At 38.2% G+C, this 21199-nt stretch overlaps 1 protein-coding gene across 1 annotated transcript in view; it reads left to right on the top strand.

Annotated features, from left to right (window-relative positions):
• The window catches only part of USH2A (usherin), an 855126-nt gene that overhangs the window by 86063 nt on the left and 747864 nt on the right, over positions 1 to 21199 (top strand). The window contains exon 3 of the mRNA XM_062211324.1: positions 250 to 382. Within this exon, the coding sequence (XP_062067308.1) occupies positions 250 to 382 (133 nt within the window). The remainder of the gene's footprint in view (positions 1 to 249; positions 383 to 21199) is intronic.

Here is a 21199-nt window from a genome sequence, read left to right as displayed (position 1 = left end):
TATAAAGGCATGATATTCATATGGACAACAATTATGCCCATTTGTGAGTGCATGTAAGCATATAGCTTTTATCTAGATCTATTAAATACAAAAAGATAACATTGAGCTGCTGAAATAAATTATTTACAGTCTTCCAAACTTTTATGAAGAAACTATAGAGGTGGGAAATCAGCTTGACAAAGATTGTTGATCAGTAGTTATTATAAAAGCTTATGCACTTGTGATATTAATAGTGGTAATTTCTTACAGGTGCATCAGACAAAAGTCAACTTCTTTATCAATGGATTAGAGGAGGATAATACTGCTTTTGATACAAGAACTCTAAGTGGTTCAATTATAGATTTGGCTTCTGGTTCCATACAAATCGGACAGAGTTTAAATGGTAAGATACTGACTTCAGAATGCTATTTATTGGATTCAGTTATTTTGCCTTTTTTTTTTTCTTCATTTCCTGGGGCTTCTGTAATAAATTACCCCCCAACTTAATGGCAATGTAATGCAAAAGAGGTTTATGGCTTCTCAGTGTTTGGAGGCTAGAAGTCTGAAGCCAAGGGTTCAGCTGCATTGTTTCCCTTTCTGGAGTCTCTGTAGGAGAGCCTGTTCAATGCCTCTCTGCTTCCAGTAGCTGTTTGCCATTTTCAGCATTGCAGCCTCCTAGCTCCAATCTTTGCCTCTGTGTTTGTATTGCTGCCTCTTTTATATGAGTATCCTCTCTCCTGTCTTCTTATAAGGGAACTTGCTGTTGGACTCAGGACAGATCTCATCTTGTAGTCAAGGGTTCTATGGACAGACACTTTTTCCAAATATGGTTGCATTTGGAAATTCTAGGTGGAAATATCTTTTGGGGCTGCCTATTCAGTCTGCTTTACCAGGGAAGCTTTAAAATTAATGTTTCTCTATTTTGATAGCTTTTATAAGTAAGAACGATATGTATCATACTATATCACAAACTTTTTTTTTTTTTGGTTTAGATTTTAATGTAGGGGATTATTAAAGTAGACTGTAGAGTATTAGAAACTAAGAAATAATGTCAACATGTAATAATGTGCATTTATGTTGTTCATATTTTCCAATGCTACAAATGGGTCATACAGTTTAAGAAAGTAATACAGACTACATTTTGAAAACAGCAAAAGTTAAAATTAGAACCATCTGAAATAGCAGGTACAATGATCTTTAAATTGATTACATTTTAAAATGGAAATATGTTATTTATTCTCATAAGAAAATCTAAGCAGTGTGAAACTCTGAAATAGAAAGCATTTTTCATCTTTCCATCTTCAGAGATAGATACAGTTTAACATTTTATACTCTTTTGGATTTTTAGTACTTAGAGCTAGAGATAGGATTACATGTATAGTATTTCCCAAAACTGAAATTATATATCCTTCTTCAAAATCTCTAAAAATAAATATGAAGTTACCTCAAAAAGTTCATGCAAAATGGACTTGCATGATGTTTTATCTGTATAATTAAAAAATTCATACATAAATATCTTCATAATACATCATTTTCCCATGAATTTTGAAGACCCCTCTTAGGCATGGATTTTGGCTGAAATAAAGTTAGCTTTTAATTATATTTTTATGAAATTTTGAAATATTCTGATATGCCCTTTCTAAATATTATGAGCAATATTTCATGTCATTATATATTCTCATTTAGATGTTTTCATTTAAAATGGCTGAATTTGTTCAGTTATGTAGTTCTAGCACATTTTAAAATGATTTCTTTTCCGTTAGTGAGCATTTAAGATATTTATAATATTTATTATCAGCAATTATTTATATAAAGCCGTATCTTTTATATACTTTTTATCTTTTTATCCCAATTATCTATCATAACAATATCTATGTTATTGAACAATTGACTGATAGCACAGTTCTCTATACCTTGGTGTGCACCGAGGTCTATCTCCCCACTTCTTACTACCTCTATAACTTGGAAATACCTTTTAAGTCTCTAAATTATAGTTTCCCCAATTTTATGATGCTGCAGTTTAAATCAAGTCAACTTTTGGGAGAATGGACATTTAACATCAAGTCCCCTACCCATGAGCTTAATGTATTCCTTAATAACTTCCAGAATAATTTAGTTTTCTGCACAGTTATTGAATTTGTTAGACTTATCCCTACATATTTTAAAAATAGACTTATTTTTTAGACCAGTTTGAGGTTCACAGCACAATTGAGCAGAATATACTGAGTTTCCATAACCTTTCTGCTCCTACACATGAAGACTTCTCCATTATTAATATTACTTACCAAAAAATATGTTTGTTAAAATTAGGGACCTATATTGACACATCATTATTACCCTGTGTCCATTTACATTGGAGTTTATATTAGACTTCATTATTAACATTGTGCCATGAAGAGCATCCACCATCAAAGTATATACAGGGTGGTTTCAGTGCCCTCGTAATACTCTGAGTTCTACTTCTTCCTCCTTCCATCCAAACTTCTGAAAGACATTGATCTTTTTACTATCTCTGTAAGATTTGCTTTCTTCCAGAGTGCTAAATAGTCAAACTTACACAATTTGCAGCCTTTTAAGACTAGCTTTTTTCACTGAGTAATAGCATTTACATTTCCTCCCTGCCTTTTCATGACCTGATAGCAATTTCTTCTTAGAACTGAATAATAACCAGGATATACCACACTTTATGCACTCACTTAATAAGGACATCCTGTTTGCTTCCACATTTTGACAATTATAATTAAAACTGCTATAAACATTAGTGGGCAGGTTTTTTGTTGTTTAGTCTTGTTCTTTGTTTACTGGTTTTTTTTTTTTTTTTTTTGGTCCACTTTTGTCCATTGATGAATGTGGGATGTTGAAGTCCCCCATTATTACTGTGTGGAACATGTACCTCCCTTTAGATCCATTAATATTTGTGTTAAATTGCCAGGTGCCCTAGCATTGGGTACATATACATTTACTGAAGTCACATCTTCCTGTTGAATTGATCCCTTAAGGATTACATAATACCTTCTTTGTCTCTTTTAACAATTTTTGTGTTAAGGTCTATTTTATCTAACATTAGGATGGCTTATCCTGTTCATTTTTTATTTTCTGTTTGCATGGAATATGTTTTTCCATCTTTTATTTTTAGTCTGTGTGTTTTTGGTGAAATATGTTTCTTACAAGGCAGAAAATAGATGAGTCTCTTATTTTTTTAATCTATTCAATTAGTCTGTATCTTTTAATTGGAGAATTTAGGCCATTTACATTCAAAATTGTTATTGATAAAGTTATTGATAAGTAATTACTCATTCTTGCCATTTTTTCTGCAAATATTCCTATTGTTTGTTTTAGATTTGTTTTGTACTTTTACTAAGAGGTTTCTGCATTCAAAATCTTTCATGATGATGATTATCTTTCTCTGTTTCTGTGTGTACTACATTCTTATGTATCATTTTTAAGGCTGGCTGGGTGGTGACAAATTCTTTAAATGTCTGTTGTTTTAGGAGGTCTTTATTCCATCTTCATTTATAAATTCCAGCTTTGCAGGGTACAGTATTCTAGATTGACAGCTATCTTTTTTTAAGGTTTTTATTTAATGAATACAAATTTGCATATGTACAGCTTTTAGAGATAATGTTCCTTCTCCCCATTCCTGCCCTTCCACCCTACCCCTATCCTACCTCCCACTCCCTCTCCCATTCCATTTTCCAGTAAGATTCATTTTTAATTGACTTTATATACAGAAAACAAACTCTATACTAAGTAGAGATTTAAACTATTTGCACCCACATGGACACAAAGTATAAAGTACAATTTGAAGACAAGTTTTACCATTAATTCTCATAGTACAACTCATTAAGGACAGAGGTCTAACATGGGGAGCAAGTGCACAGTGACTCCTGTTGTTGATTTAACAGACAATTGTTATCTTTAACGGCTTGAATAATGTCTCACCATTCTCTCCTAGCCTATAGGGTTTTTGATGAGAAATCTGCTGTCCTTTAATTTGAGTTCCTTTAAAGGTAATCTGGCATTTTTCTATAGCACATTTTAGAATATTTTCTTTATGTTTTGCTTTTGAAAATTAGAATATAATTTGTTGCCTTGAAGATCTTTTCTGAGCATGTGTACTTCAGGTTCTAAGCACTTTCTGTACTTGGATGTCCACCTCTTTCTCCAAATTAGGGAGATTTTATGCTGTTATTTCACTAAATAAACCTTCTAGGCCATCCTGTTTTTCCATTCCTTCAGAAACTTCTAATTTATGTTTATTTCATTGTTTCATGGTATCCCATAGAGTCTCAACACTACTTTTAGTGTTACTAGTTTTTTTTTTTTTTTTACTTTTTTGTCTGATTGAGATATTTCCAAAGACTTGTATTCTGATTTTAATATACTTCTTTGCCTCACCAAGGCTTTCCACTGTAGTTTTTGGACATATTGAATTCTTCACTTCTAATATTTTAGTCTGATTTTTCCTTATTATCTCTACCTATTTGCAGAATTTCTTGTCAATGTCATATACATATTTCTTTTATACTCATGTAATTGCTTCTCTGTATTTTCGAGTAATTTGAATTCCTTTTAAGGCATTTTGCAAATCTCCCTGTCTGCACAATCTAATATTGAAGTATTGTTAAGTTCCTTCTGGGGAGTCATATTGTCTTCATTGTTTATGTTTCTTGTATTTCTATGCACATTTTTTTATGCATCTGGTGAAATACTTGTTGGATCCCCCCTGAAGAATTTATTCTTAGAAATGTGCCTTTATGGCTAGCTGGAATGCCTGTGCCTTTGGCAGAAATCCAGAGCTGTGTGCAGTGTGGAGACAAGCAACACTGACCAGCATTTGTGGGTGGGGCAAGAATTCAGAGTGATACCCAAATTGTACATGGTAGATCTCCTCTTATGTCAGTAGGGGGTAGGGGATGAACATGCTGGTTGGTAGGTTCACAGTCTTAGTCCTTCTCTGTGCCAAGGTGACCTAACTGCTTAGGTTGAGCTTACACTGCCCAAACACTCCACTCTCAGGAGCACAAACCACACAAAGAATTTCTGTGTTCCACAGTGTGAGTGTGGAACCCTCTGTGATGACTCTTTCCAGCACGCAGGGAGTTCTGAGCTTCCAGAATTAGACCCAGTATTTACACAAAGATACAGCCACACCCCAATGCCATTCTCAGTTTCTCAGCCCATCCCATAGCCACAGGATTTTTTCCAGTCAGAGAGTGAAGGGTATCCACTCTCGCCCTCTGAGCCTCCCCTTCCATGAAGAAAGCTGTCCTTTCACTGGAGCCAGCCACCTGCCCAACAGAGATCAGTCAGTGCTCCAGCTGGGAAAGCTGAGTCCTGTGCTTAAGTGGGAGAGGGGAGGGGAGCAATGGGCCCTCCTTCATGTCACTTACTGGCCACTCTGTCCACTGACAACTCTTCAGGCTAGACTTGAAGTTAGTGGGGATTGCATTTTTCTCCCTCATACAAAATCCATCAGTGGCATGTGGGCCACAGCATCCTCTACTTGCTTTATTCAGGGAATATGGCCCTCCCTCCCTTCTGCCTCTACCCTATAGTTGCCTTGGTGGGTGGAGGGGAGAAAAGCAATAGATCTTCATTTCACAGGATTTAGTGGGCACTCTGCCCTCTGTCAGCTCTCCAGGCTGGAGTCAAAGTCAGTGGAGACCACGGGATTCTCCCTCGGAAAAGATTGTGAGTGGCACACGGGGGCTGCTGACTCTTGTCATCTTTCTCTGAGGTGATGGCATCCCCACCAGCCACCAGGTATTGGAGTCACTGGCGGCATTTTTCAGGCTGCTACATATTTGAACAGTCTTCACTGCTTATTGTTGTCTCTCTCCTTTCTGTTGCTTTTCCACCAAAAAGTTCTCTCCAGTTGTCCCCTGGAAAGGCAGTTCCTCCCCTATTCTTGTGGTATCTTCCCATGGTCAAAGTTAGTGTCTCTTTTCCCTGTTCAGGTATCTTAGATACTCCAGTATGCAGGTTTTGGTTTGAAGATGTTTTTAATTTATTTGGGTAAATACCAAGAAGTACAGTTTCTGAATCTTATGATAAATTTACTTCATTTTGTAAAAATTGCCTAATTGTTTTCCAAAGTAGATGTACCACTTTGTATTCCCACCAAAAATGAATGAGAGTTCCTGTGGCTCCATATCCTCACCAGCATTTGATATGTTTAGTGTTCTGTATTTTTTTTGGCCCGTTGGTTAAACTTAGTATTATTTTTGAAGTCCTTTTCTAATTTTGTGATTATGATTTTAAAAAAGTAAATGTTATATTGAACTTGCTAAATTCATTATTAATTTTATTAGTTACAGTTACATAATCCTTTCAGCTCTTTTCAAATTTTTGCATTAAATGCCTAAAATGGACATGATTTTAGGATTTCCACATATGTGTGTGTATGTGTGTGTTATTGTTACTCATTTTGAAAATGACAAATTTCAGTTTCCTTTTTCTCTGATCTGAGTTAGACTCATGTCTAGTTTATTTTAAAAATATTTTGTCAAAGATTTATTTTATTTATTTGGCAGAGTGACAGGGAAAAACAGGTCTTCCATCTGCTGTTTCACTCCCCAAATGCCCACAACAGTCAGAACTGGTCTGGGTCAATTCCAGGAGATAGGAATTCCATCCTGGGTTTCCCATGTAGGGGAAATTTTGATTAACATTCTCTGGCTCCCACGCACATTAGCAGGAAGCTGAGTAGGAAGTACAGAGTACCTGGCATTCAAACCAGCACTCCAGGATGGGATGAAGGCATTCCACCCATGGCTCAACATGCTGCACCACAATACCCACCACTCGTGCCTAATTTAAAGAAAGAAAGTAGGGGCCGGTGCATTGCAGGTAAGACCACTGCCTGCAGTACTGGCATCCCAAATGGGTACCAGTTCAAGTCCTGGCTGCACCACTTCCCATCCAGCTCTCTGCTATGGCCTGGGAAAGCAGTAGAAGACGGCCCAAATGCTTGGGCCTCTGCACTTATGTGGGAGACCCAGAAGAGGCTCCTGGCTCCTGGCTTCCGATTGGCCCAGCTCCAGCCATTGTGGCCATTTAGGGAGTGAATCAGCAGATAGAAGACTGTTTCTCTCTCTCTCTCTCTCTCTCTCTCTCTCTCTGTCTCTGTCTCTCTGTTCCTCAGCCTCTCTATTACTCTGACTTTCAAGTAAATAAATGGATCTTTAAAAAAGGAAGGGTTATTTTTGATGTCTAAATACATATAAAAGTCTGTGGTTACATTTCCAGGCTCTGGTGTCAAACAAACCTGGCACTGAATACAATCTAGTTGCATTCACTTGATCTTTACTAACTTTGAGTTTCTGCTAATCTAATAAATGGTGTTTTAACACATAACTCATAGGGATGTTATAAAAATGGCATAAGAGAATCTATGTTTAGAACAAATTGCTAGTCACAAAGTAAACATGTAATTGTTATTACCTCTTTGAACACCTATTTTCTTCTGGTGAAACAAGAAGGTAGGGATAATACTAGCTTTTCATATGAACATTATACATAACAAAAGAAAAAATATCTGTGAAAGACTGTATCACAATAATTTGTGTATGCTCTTAGATCAAGTTAAACTTATGTGAAGAAGCAATAATTTAATGAACCTTTATATTTAGAAACTAGGTTTCAGTAATTAGTATATTGGAGACTTTTATAAAGTACTCTGCATGCAGAATTTTTAAAGAACACATTAAATCTTGTGGGCCTTATTTCAATATTTAATCCCTATTAGTACTTCTAAAAATGCTTTATTGCACCAAATGTTGCTCAAAGTATTCAGGAGTTCCATAAATTTGTCCACTATGCACTACAGTGTTAGAATGACCTGCTGCCATTCTACTTTACTAATTAATGCTTCGCAAGGGTGGTGTGGATTGAAGGTAATTATTTTTAAACCATGTAACAATAAATTTCACTCTTGATTAAAAAACATATAATTGGAAAGGGGTTTATTTCAAATAGTATTTCATTTTTATTATAATTTATCTTTAACATTCTGGGCATCTGAGAGCTACAGGAGGACAAGGATATTGTAAAATAATTTTTATCTTTATTCAATCAATTTATAGGTACAGTTGTATCTACTGTATCTTTTCTCTAATTAGAGATGGCATGTAGACTGGCTCATTACTTCTGCCTAATGAGCCAGGCTCCATGCCACCTCTCTAATCAGAAAAGAGATAGATACAGAATGTTCCTGTGGACTTATTATAAATCATTTTCTTTCTTTCTCTCTTGCTCCTTTTTTTAATCACAAAATTAAGTCACTGTCCTCCATAGTTTTGTCCACATCCAAGATGGTTTCAGTCAGAAGAGGTAATCGTGCAGGAGATGCCTGTGAGCTGAAGCAGAGGTGCTGTCATCCGTTGCGGCGCAGTCCGCCTCTGCTTTGGAAGACGCTGCCTCAAACACAGGCATATCAAGTCAGGGCCCTGAGCAAACCAGGATGCGTCATTTTGTTTTTCTTTGACTCATTTTAACTTGATTCAATATTTCTGTAGCTAGTAAGTAGCAACTTTCCATATGAGTGTAGACTATCACAGAGCTTTTCCTTTGAGTCTTAGCTCTAACTGAAAGTACTTTCTAGAAAAATGTGTTGCCAGTGACATTTTCTGTTGCAGTGAGACTTTATCTTCTTTAGGAAATTAATCTGTGAACCAAATGAATGCTTTTCTTTGAACTCTCATCTGTCCATACTAGTCAGAGTGATTTTTAAATATGCAAATAGAAACACCTTAGATAGCCAATACCAGTCAATGTGTGCTCATTTTGAGAGCATTTTCTTCTAGTTGTAGGCTGATTAACAGAGATCTAGTTTCCCATTAGGGTGAGAATATGTACACTGTGCATTCAATTTTGTGTCATACTTTTTTTAAAAAAGCCACTGGTTATTAAGGAATCAATAAACACTCGTTAAATACCTATAAAAGCAAAGTAGTAGAGAGTAAAAGGGTACTATTCTAAAGCTAACTCCAACTTTGCTCCCCTTCTGTGTTTTCCACTTTGTGTGTGTCATAACCTACATAGTTGTCATTGATTTGGAACTTAGTTACTACTTTTATCTTCTAGTGTCTAGTGAATATACATTTCTAAATTTACCCAGGTGTAGAAAGTCCATTTCCTTTTATTTCTGCTAAAATTCTTCTGAAGACTGTTTTTTTTTTTTTGAAATTAGATGAAAAGAAATAGAAAAGTAGAAATCAGTGACTTAAGATGAGTAATTAAAATAAAATAAGAGCATGGGGATAAGGTATTGGTTAAAACCAGAGGTCCAGTTAAAAAGTTGGTTTTATATCATTGCATAGGGTTATCTAGAACATTATAGAATAATTTGTTGAATATGTCATATGAAAAATGTTAAATGCATGCCTTACAACCATGCTCCATGAGAATGGTGATGAATTAGTTTGCATATAAAATATATGATCAAGAGGTAGAAGAGGATGATTAAGACAAATGCTTGCAAAACTGTGGAAGGCTTCTATTAGTAACACACTATGTATAAAAAAACTAAGGAGAACATTAACATGCTTGAATCATTGGATGAAAAAACAATTCTTTTTTTTTTAAACTTTTATTTAATGAATATAAATTTTCAAAGTATAGCTTATGGGTTACAATGGCTTCCCCCCTTCCACAACTTCCCTCCCACCCGCAACCCTCCCCCCTCCAGCTCCCTTTCCCCTTCCATTCACATAAAGATTCATTTTCTTTTTTTTTTTTATATACAGAAGATCAATTTAGTATAAAGATTTCAACAGTTTGCACCCACATAGAAACACAAAGTGAAACATACTGTTTGAGTACTAGTTATAGCATTAAATCACAATGTACAGCACATTAAGGACAGAGATCCCACATGAGGAGCAAGTGCACAGTGGCTCTTGTTGTTGACCCAACAAATTGACACTCTAGTTTATGGCGCCAGTAACCATCCTAGGCTCTCGTCATGAGTTGCCAAGGCTATGGAAGCCTTCCAAGTTTGCCGACTCTGATCATATTTAGACAAGGTCATAAAAGACAGGGTGAGGATAGTAACCAATGATCCTAAGAGTGGCATTTACCAGGTTTGAACAATTATACAGCATTAAGTGGGGAAGAGGACCATCAGTACACACAGGTTGGGAGTAGAGCCATTGGTGGTAGAGTAGAGGTTATGATTACAAAGGAATGAGGCCCAAGTGCACTAGACAGGGCCTAGAACAAAGGACAGAGTCATTATTAGAGGAGCTAAGAAAGGTGCTGTCTAAGCTACAATTAAGTTTTCTGATTGAGAGGCAAATAGAACCTGATAGAAGGGGCTTGATAATAATCTGGTGGGCTTTAGGCCTTGTAAGTTCAGAGGCCCAGACCTATCTATCTCTTCACATGGGGTATATCCTAAGGGAGGTGTGAACCTCCTAGGGGAAGGCACTCTGTTGACTTTCATTACTTGGCTGGCCTGGGAGGAGAGCTGGCCAGGTAAAGGCAGGTGGCATCTCTAACAAGAAATTTACAGTTCTGCCTGCAATGTTGCTGACCCTACTTGACCATCCCCTCAGCTGCAGTGGTCCCTTTGGAAGTTGGGCTGAGTGAAGGGCTTTTCAGCTTAGAGCCAATAAGATCTGTGGCTCTGACCTGGGCATCCTTCGACTCCAGGGCAGGTCCATTTCCAGTGATCCAACTCTTGGCAGAGCTGCCAGGGCTCTTCACAAGCTGACTTCTGCTGAAGCCCAGGCTTACCACATTGAAAGCCACTGCAGTGGACTGGCCTGTTGGGTCTCCTTGAGGGCAGATCACTGTACAGATCAGCCATTAATAGGCCTGCCACCCATTGCTTCTGATGCCGAGCTTTCTTTTCCTCCTGGTTTGTGTTAAAGCAGACCAGAGGATGCAAGTCAAGGGAGTGCCCGTTTCCCATCTCTAATCTTCGGTGGCCTGAACTACAAGTCTATAGTCACAGGCATGTTCTGTAGTAGTTTTTCTAAGGTAGACAATGCCCATGAGGAAAATTATATTCTCACTTGAAAACTTTCTTTCCCTTTGGTCTGAAAGGGAGGTTTTTTCTACTTACTGTATACTTCGCTGATGGCGAAGTGAATCTAGCTATGAGATTATTATTTAAGTTCTTATTTTGGCTATGCTATTGCAGAAAAATGTTAGCCATCTCTTTTATAAGGTCTAAAGATTAAATTGTGCATCCTACAGATTCCTTCATAATAGAATTAGTTTCCTACCTTGAAGAGAATAGAGAAATGAAAGAACAAGTTGGGCTTAGAATAGAGAAGTGAGGGAGCAAGTCCTAGATCGCTTGCTGACAATAGCAGTATCACATGAATACTTAGCAAACCGTTTCAACCATTAGATAACAACTTAAGAAAACATTTACCAGAAGGTCCAATGCCTTCTATAAATTTTAAGAATCATGTATTTGAAAACACCTCTTAAATATCTAACATGGTGTAGTTTGTTTAGCCAGTAAACTTAAGCACAACCATCTAAAATGTTTTCAGTTTCTTTCTACCAACAAGTTTAAAACATATGATACACAGATTCAGGTCACACAAATTAAAATGTATCTTTGATTGATTTTAGCAGCTTAAATTTATGGACAATCTTATCTATAAGCCATTTAAAATAAAACTCTTAATAAAATTTCCCCATGTGGACATACAATATGTACACACATATAATATAGCATAATAGACCAATATAGCAATTTTAATAATAGCTTTTAAAATCTTTAACTCTTTTTGTAGATTGCCAATTGATTTGAATTGCTTTTTCTTTTTAGTAACCTCAGTTAACCATACTTTCTCTCAGTTGGTACTGTTAATACATTATTGGCTTCATCTGTTTACAGAGCCATCCCAAAGTACTGAATACAATAGAAGTGGCTGGAAAAAGTCCATAGGAACCTATAGGAGGACAGTTAAACACAGAACCAACAACGCTTTAGTTTTATGAGCAGCAGCTCATATATAACTGTGGATGACAAAAGACTTTAAGTCGCCATGTTTAAAATTATAAACTCATCAACCAACAAGAGGCACTTGCTTACTTCACAGTATTTTTGAAAGCACCTGTAGGATTTTACAAGTATTTAACCCTTTAAGCCTCTGGGGCTTTCTCATTAAGATAACTATCATGTCTAGTAACACAAGATCATTAGACTTTTTAATTCTCAAACATTTGTATTAATAGCATTTTCCATTACAGAAACTTAAAGTCTGGTAACAGACATCAAGAGAACATAATAGATTACTTTAACACATTGCTTTAACAGAGCATCAGAGTTTAATTCTATGTCAAAGAGAAATTGAGCTTCCTGTGATCTTTTGCTGTGAGGTTTTCTTCCTTTACCTTCTTTCATATTGGTGACCATGTTTCTGTGTTTCTGTGTGTAACACATCTTTAAGCATCTTTTGCAGGGCAGGATGAGTGGCAACAAATTCTTTCAGTTTCTGTTTGCTATGAAAAGTCTTAATTTCACCTTCATTCACAAATGAGAGCTTTTCAGGATATAGTATTCTGGGCTGGCAGTTTTTCTCTCTTAGTACCTGGGCTATGTCTCGCCATTCCCTTCTAGCTTGTAGGGTTTCTGATGAGAAGTCTGCTGTGAGTCTAATTGGAGATCCTCTAAGAGTGGTCTGACGTTTCTCTCTTGCACCTTTTAGGATCTTTTCTTTATGTTTCACTGTGGTGAGTTTGATTACAACATGTCGTGGTGAGGATCTCTTTTGGTCATGTTTATTAGGGGTTCTATAAGCTTCCTGTACTAAAATGCCTCTGTCCTTCTCCAAACCTGGGAAATTTTCTGCTAGTATCTCACTGAAAATGCCTTCTAATCCTTTCTCCCTCTCCATGCCTTCAGGAACTCCTAGAACCCGAATGTTGGGTTTTTTAATAGTATCCTGTAGATTCCCGACAATATTTTTTAGATTTCTAATTTCTTCTTCTTTTCTTTGGTTTGCCTGTTTCCTTTCCTGTTCTCTGTCTTCTAAGTCTGATATTCTCTCTTCTGCTTCGCCCATTCTGTTTTTAAGGCTCTCTAATGTGTTTGTCATTTGATCTATTGAACTCTTCATTTCATTATGATTTCTAGTCACTATCAGAGTTTCTTGTTGCAGTAGTTGTTTCATTTCATTTTGATTCCTCCTTAATATTTCACTTTCACGAGAGAGATTTTCTATCTTGTCCATGAAGGATTTCTGTAGTTCAAGAATTTGTTTTTGAGAACTTCTTAATGTTCTTACCAATTTTTTGAGATCTGCTTCTTGCATTTCTTCGATCTCATCATCTTCATAATCTTGAATTGGGGTGTCTTTTTCATTTGGGGGCGTCATAGTTTCTTCCTTGTTCTTGTTAGCTTGGTTTTTGCGTTTGTTGTTTGGCATGTTGGAGATATTTGGTTTCTTCACTGTGGTGTTTTTTCTTGTTACACTATGGCTCTATATTAAGTGGACTGTCTACTTTCAGTGGAGCCTTAGAGGCTTGAGATGAGTGTGGACTGAGAGCTGTGTTTGGTTCCTCAGGGTTGAGGGTGTGTCAAAGATGACACTCCCAGGTTAGGTGTGGTAAATCTCTCTTTCTTTTTTTGATTTAAAAGGGAAGTAATTCCGCACAGCTGAACGTAATTGGAGGTAGTTAGCAGGCAAGTGATATACCCACAGGAGCCAGAGATCAGAAGCTCTTTCCCAAGGACCACACAGGGAATCTCTGCTGCCCTCAGTGTGGGCTCCAATTCTCCTGCAGTCTCCCACTGGGTTGCCAAGTTAGATGCTAATCTCCTGTTATTTCACCCCTCCCCACAGAGTCAGGTTTTTCTGCTAGGCTCAGGGCTGGTGCAGACCTGAGGTCGCCCTGCTTATGACGTATGTCCAAAATGGCGCCTGCTCTGTCTTGCTCGCCTTTGAGAGGTGAGCGGAGAGAGAGAAACTTGTGTCCGTATCAGTCACTTTTTTTATTTTTTTTCTCTCTCTTCTAGTTAGCCTGGTGAACTTTTCCCCACGGAGTTTCAAGCCTCGTTCCCTCTAGCCTCCTCTTTCCGCTTGCCTGCTGGTATCTCGGGCTATGGAGGTTCGGCTCACCTCGCGTTCCAGCGCTGGTGCGTTGAGTCTGCCGCTGGTGTCCCGAACTTGGGCTCCCACGCTCTCCACGCAGGTCCACTGTGAATCACTAGTTCCGGAAGAGTTTCCTCTGCTGTTTCATCCCCTACTCTTCCTTGACCCTGCAGTATCTCCACTTATATTAAACTTTCTTTCCCCCCGGACTAAGTGTGCTCCCTGCCTATTCCGCCATCTTGCCGCCTATCCTCATTTTCAATTCTCTTTATATACAGAAGATCAGTTTAGTACATATTAGGTAAAGATTTCAACAGTTTGCCCATATAGCAACACAAAGTGAAAAAACTACCATTGGAGTACTAATTATAGCATTAAATAACAATGTACAGCACATTAAAGACAGAGATACTACATAATAGTTTTTTTAAAAAAATTAATTTTCTATGCCATTTCCAATTTAACACCAGGTTGTTTTTTTCATTTCCAATTCTCTTTATATACAGAAGATCAGTTCAGTATATAATTAGTGAAGACCTAATCAGTTTGTACCCACACAGAAACACAAAGTATAAAAATACTGTTTCAGTACTAGTTATAGCATCACTTGGCTTTAGACGACACATTAGGGACAGATCCCACATGGGGTGTAAGTACACAGTGACACCTGTTGCTGACTTAACAATTTGACACTCCTGTTCATGGCGTCAGTAATCTCCCTAGGCTCTAGTCATGAGTTGCCGTGGCTATGGAAGCCTTTAGAGTTCGCTGACTTTAATCTTATTCCGATAGGGTCATAGTCAAAGTGGAAGTTCTCTCCTCCCTTCCGAGAAAGGTACCTCCTTCTTTGATGGCCCCGTTCTCTCCACTGGGATCTCACTAACAGAGATCTTTCACTTAGGTCTTTTTTTTTTCCATGATATCTTGGCTTTCCATGCCTACAATACTCTCATGGGCTCTTCAGCCAGATCCGAATGCCTTGAGGGTTGATTCTGAGGCCAGAGTGTTGCTTAGGACATCTGCCATTCTACGAGTCTGCTGTGTATCCTGCTTCCCATGTTGGATCTTTCTCTCCCTTTTTGATTCTATCAGTTAGTATTAGCAGACACTTGTGTTGTTTGTGTGATCCCTTTGACTCTTAGACCTATCAGAGCTATCAATTGTGAGCTGAAATTGATCACTTGGACTAGTGTGATGGCATTGGTACATGCCACCTTGATGGGATTGTGTTGGAATCCCCTGGCACATTTCTAACTCCACCATTTGTGGCAAGTCAGATTGAGCATCTTCCAAATTGTACATCTCCTCCCTCTCTTTTTCCACTCTTAAATTTAACAGGGATCACTTTTCAGTTAAAATTTAAACACCTAAGAATAATTGTGTGTTAATTACAGAGTTCAACCACTAGTACTAGAACAACGACAACAACAACAAATACTAAAAAGGATAAAGTATTACATTGTACATCTAAAGTCAGGACATGAGCTGATCAGTTCATTGTTTCTTATAGTGTCCATTTCACTTAACAGGTTTCCCCTTTGGTGCTCAGTTAGTTGTCACCGATCAGGGAAAACAAATGATATTTTTCTCTTTGGGACTGGCTTAATTCACTCAGCATGATGTTTTCCAGATTGCTCCATCTTGTTGCAAATGACCGGGTTTCGTTGTTTCTTACTGCTGTATAGTATTCTATGGAGTACATGTCCCATAATTTCTTTATTCAGTCTATTGTTGATGGGCATTTTGTTGGTTCCAGGTCTTAGCTATTGTGAATTGAGCTGCAATAAACATTAATGTGCAGATGGCTTTTTTATTTGCCAAATTAATTTCCTTTGGGTAAATTCCAAGGAGTGGGATGGCTGGGTTATATGGTAGGGTTATGTTCAGGTTTCTGAGGAATCTCCAGACAGACTTCCATAGTGGCTTAACCAGTTTGCATTCCCACCAACAGTGGGTTAGTGTCCCTTTTCCCCACATCCTCTCCAGCATCTATTGTTGGTAGATTTCTGAATGTGAGCCATTCTCACCGGGGTGAGGTGAAACCTCATTGTGGTTTTGATTTGCATTTCTCTGATTGCTAGTGATCTTGAACATTTTTTCATGTGTCTGTTGGCCATTTGGATTTCCTCTTTCAAAAAATGTCTATTGAGGTCCTTGGCCCATCTCTTAAGTGGGTTATTTGTTCTGTTGTTGTGGATTTTCTTGATTTCTTTGTGGATTCTGGTTATCAACCCTTTATCTGTAGTATAGTTTGCAAATATTTTTTCCCATTCTGCTGGTTGCCTCCTCACTTTCCTGTTTCTTTTGAAGTACAGAAACTTCTTAATTTGATGCAATCCCAAATGTTAATTTTGGTTTTGACTGCCTGTGCTGCTGGAGTATTTTCCAAGAAGTCTTTGCCTGTGCCTATATCTTGCAGGGTTTCTCCAATGCTCTCTAGTAATTTGATGGTTTCAGATCATAGATTTAAGTCTTTAATCCATGTTGAGTGAATTTTTGTGTACGGTGATAGGTATGGGTCTTGCTTCAAGCTTCTGCACGTGGAAATCCAATTTTCCCAGCACCATTTATTGAATAGACTGTCCTTATTCCAGGGATTAGATTTGGATCTTTGGTCAAATATAAGTTGGCTGTAGATGTTTGGATTGATTTCTGGTGTTTCTATTCTGTTCCATTGGTCTATCCATCTGTTTCTGTACCAGTACCATGCTGTTTTGATAACAACTGCCCTGTAGTATGTCCTGAAATCAGGTATTGTGATGCCTCCGGCTTTGTTTTTATTGTACAGGATTGCTTTGGCTATTCGAGGTCTCCTTTGTCTCCATATGAATTTCAGCATCATTTTTTCCAGATCTGAGAAGAAGGTCTTTGGTATCTTGATTGGTATTGCATTGAATGTATAAATTGCTTTTGGGAGAATAGACATTTTGATGATATTGATTCTTCCAATCCATGAGCATGGAACATTTCTCCATTTTTTGGTATCCTCTTCTATTTCTTTCTTTAAGGTTTTGTAGTTTTCATCGTAGAGATTTTTAACGTCCTTGGTTAAGTTTATTCCAAGGTATTTGATTGTTTTTGTAGCTATTGTGAATGGGATTGATCTTAGAAGTTCTTCCTTAGCCATGCAATTGCCTGTGTATACAAAGGCTGTTGATTTTTGTGCATTGATTTTATATCCTGCTACTTTGCCAAACTCTTCGATGAGTTCCAGCAGTCTCTTAGTAGAGTTCTTTGGGTCCCCTAAATAAAGAATCATATCATCTGCAAAGAGGGATAGTTTGAAATCTTCCTTCCCGATTTGTATCCCTTTAATTTCTTTTTCTTGCCTAATAGCTCTGGCCAAAACTTCCAGAACTATATTGAATAGCAGTGGTGAGAGAGGGCATCCCTGTCTGGTACCAGATTTCAGTGGAAATGCTTCCAACTTTTCCCCATTCAATAGGATGCTGGCCGTGGGTTTTTCATATATTGCTTTGATTGTATTGAGGAATGTTCCTTCCATACCCAGTTTGCTTAGAGTTTTCATCATGAAAGGGTGTTGTATTTTATCAAATGCTTTCTCTGCGTCTATTGAGAGAATCATATGGTTTTTCTTCTGCAGTCTGTTAATGTAGTGTATTACGTTGATTGTTTTGCGAATGTTGAACCATCCCTGCATACCAGGGATGAATCCCACTTGGTCTGGGTGGATGATCTTTCTGATGTGTTGTTGCATTCTATTGGCCAGAATTTTATTGAGTATTTTTGCATCTATGTTCATCAGGGATATTGGTCTGTAATTCTCTTTCAATGTTGCGTCTCTTTCTGACTTAGGAATTAAGGTGATGCTGGCTTCATAGAAAGAATTTGGGAGGATTCCCTCTTTTTCAATTGCTCTGAATAGTTTGAGAAGAATTGGAGTTAGTTCTTCTCTAAATGTCTGGTAGAACTCAGCAGTGAATCCATCTGGCCCTGGGCTTTTCTTTGTTGGGAGGGCCTTTATTACTGTTTCAATTTCTGTCTCAGTTATTGGTCCGTTTAGGTTTCCTATGTCTTCCTGGCTCAATTTAGGTAGGTTGTATGTGTCCAGGAATCTATCCATTTCTGATAGATTTCCCTGTTTGCTGGCATACAAGTCCTTGTAGTAATTTCTGATGATTCTTTTTATTTCTGTGGCGTCTGTTGTTACGTTTCCCTTTTCATCTCTGATCCTATTGATTTGGGTCTTTTCTCTTCTTTTTTTAGTGAGTTGGGCCAATGGGGTGTCAATTTTGTTTATTTTTTCAAAAAACCAGCTCCTCGTTTGGCTAATTTTTTGTAATGTTTTTTTGGATTCAATCCTGTTGATTTCTTCTTTGATTTTAATTATTTCTCTTCTCCTACTGGGTTTGGGTTTGGTTTGCTGCAGATTTTCTAGATCCTTGAGATGACTTGAAAGCTCATCTATTCGGTACCTTTCCAATTTCTTGATGTAGGCACCTATTGATATAAACTTTCCTCTTAACACTGCTTTTGTTGGTATGTTGTGCTGTTATTCTCATTTCCAGAAAATTTTTGATTTCTCTTTTAATTTCTTCTATGACCCATTGTTCATTCAGGAGCATGTTGTTCAATCTCCATGTGTTTGCATGTGCTCTAGGGATTCCCGAGTTGCTAATTTCCAATTTCATTCCTTTGTGGTCTGAGAAGCTGCATGGTATGATTCTAATTCTTTTGAATTTGCTGAGACTTGCTTTATGGCCTAGTATGTGGTCAATCCTAGAGAAGGTTCCATGTACTGCTGAGAGAATGTAAAGTCCTTAGATGTAGGATGAAATGTTCTGTGGATATCTGTTAGGTCCATTTGGGCTATAGTGTCATTTAAATCTACTGTCTCCTTGTTGATCTTCTGTCCTGATGATCTGTCTATCTCTGAGAGTGGAGTATTGAAGTCTCCCAGTACTATTGTATTGGGGTCTAAGTCTCCCTTTAAGTCCCTTAACAAGTCTTTTAAATAAGCTGGTGCCCTGTGATTAGGTGCATATACATTGATAATCGTTATATCTTCCTGTTGAATGGATCCCTTAATCATTATATAGTGCCCCTCTTTGTCTCTCCTAACAGTTTTTGTGGTAAAGTTTATGTTGTCCGATATTAAGATGGCTACGCCCGCTCTTTTTTCATTTCTGTTGGCATGGTATATCTTTTTCCAGCCTTTCACTTTCAGCCTGTATGGATCATTGTTGGATAGATGGGTTTCTTGTAAGCAGCAAAAGGATGGGTTTTGTTCCTTAACCCAATCAGCCAATCGGTGTCTTTTAATTGGACAGTTCAAGCCATTAAACTTCAATGTGACTATTGAGAAGGAGTAACTTTGCCCTGCCATTTGCCAAAGATACTTTCTAATATATGGTTTGAGCTTCCTGTGATCTTTTGCTGTGAGGTTTCCTTCCTTTACCTTCTTTCATGTTGGTTACCGTGTTTCTGTGTTTCTGTATGTAACACATCTTTAAGCATCTTTTGCAGGGCTGGATGAGTGGCGACAAATTCTTTCAATTTCTGTTTGCTATGAAAGGTCTTTATTTCACCTTCATTCACAAATGAGAGCTTTACAGGATATAATATTCTGGGTTGGCAGTTTTTCTCTCTTAGTACCTGGGCTATGTCTCGCCATTCTCTCCTGGCTTGTAGGGTTTCTGAAGAGAAGTCAGCTGTGAGTCTAATTGGAGATCCTCTGAGAGTAATCTGGCGTTTCTCTCTTGCACATTTTAGGATCTTTTCTTTATGTTTCACTGTGGTGAGTTTGATTACGACGTGTCGTGGTGAGGATCTCTTTTGGTCATGTTTATTAGGGGTTCTATGAGCTTCCTGTACTATGATGTCTCTGTCCTTCTCCAAACCTGGGAAGTTCTCTGCAAGTATCTCACTAAAAAGGCCTTCTAATCCTTTCTCCCTCTCCATGCCTTCAGGAACTCCTAGGACCCGAATGTTCGGTTTTTTAATAGTATCCTGTAGATTCCCAACAATATTTTTTAGGTTTCTAATTTCCTCTTCTTTTCTTTGGTTTGCCTGTTTCCTTTCCTGTTCTCTGTCTTCTAATTCCGATATTCTCTCTTCTGCTTCACCCATTCTGTTTTTAAGGCTTTCTAATGTGTTTGTCATTTGATCTATTGAATTCTTCATTTCATTATGGTTTCTCGTCACTATCACTGTTTCTTGTTCTACTAGTTGTTTCATTTCATTTTGATTCCTCCTTAATATTTCATTTTCACGAGAGAGATTTTCTATTTTCTATTGTCCATTAAGGATTTCTGTAGTTCAAGAATTTGTTTTTGAGAGCTTCTTAATGATCTTACCAATTTTTTGAGATCTGCTTCTTGCATTTCTTCTATCTCATCATCTTCATAATCTTGGATTGGGGTGCCTTTTTCATTTGGGGGCATGAGAGTGACTTCCTTGCTCTTGTTGCTTTGGTTTCTACGTTTGTTTGGCATCTTAGAGGTGTGGCCAAATTGCTGTTTGGTTCTTCAGTGTTGCCTAGGCTAAAGAGTTTGTTTTTCTTATGTAAAATGGTCCCTGCTCTTTGTCTTTCTGTGGTTTGCAAGGAGAGTGCAGAGAGGCTAGTGTCCCAGCTGGCTCCCCCCCCCTTTTTTTTTTTTCTCTTCCAGTCAGCCTGATGTAGTTCCCTCTCCCCCCCACGTGAGCTCGGACCACAGTCTAACCTTCGCGGCCAATGTCTCAGGTTACCTGTGCTTCCAGCGCCGGGGCTCAAATTCTGTGGGTGGGCTTCTGTAGCTGGGTTCGTTGTTTTCCCAACTCTAGTGGCCCCCGTGTCCGTGGCGCGGCTCAGTTTGGGTCGGGTCGGCACAGCGCAGCTGGGCGCTGCTAGGTGCGGCTCAGGGCGGCTCTGTGCGGTTCAGCAGGGCTCGGCAGGGCTCGGCAGGGCTCGGCGTGGCGCGGCGCGGCGCGGCAGTGGGCCACCTTACGCTCCTCGCAGGTCCTCCATGTCACATCCACCAGATCCGGAAGAGTCTCCTCTGCAGTTTTTTCCTCTGAGTCTCTTCTTAAGGGTACAGTAACTCCACCCTTGTTAAAATTTCCCTTCCCAAACTGTTGTGTGCGTCCTCACTCTTCCGCCATCTTGGCTCCCCCCCGAAAAAACAATTCTTTTTTTTTTTTTTTTTTTTTTTTTTTTTTAA

The sequence above is a fragment of the Lepus europaeus genome, chromosome 14 (assembly GCF_033115175.1).
Source record: "Lepus europaeus isolate LE1 chromosome 14, mLepTim1.pri, whole genome shotgun sequence".
NCBI classification, from domain to species: Eukaryota; Metazoa; Chordata; class Mammalia; order Lagomorpha; family Leporidae; genus Lepus; species Lepus europaeus.
This window is presented reverse-complemented; position numbering and strand designations above follow the sequence as displayed.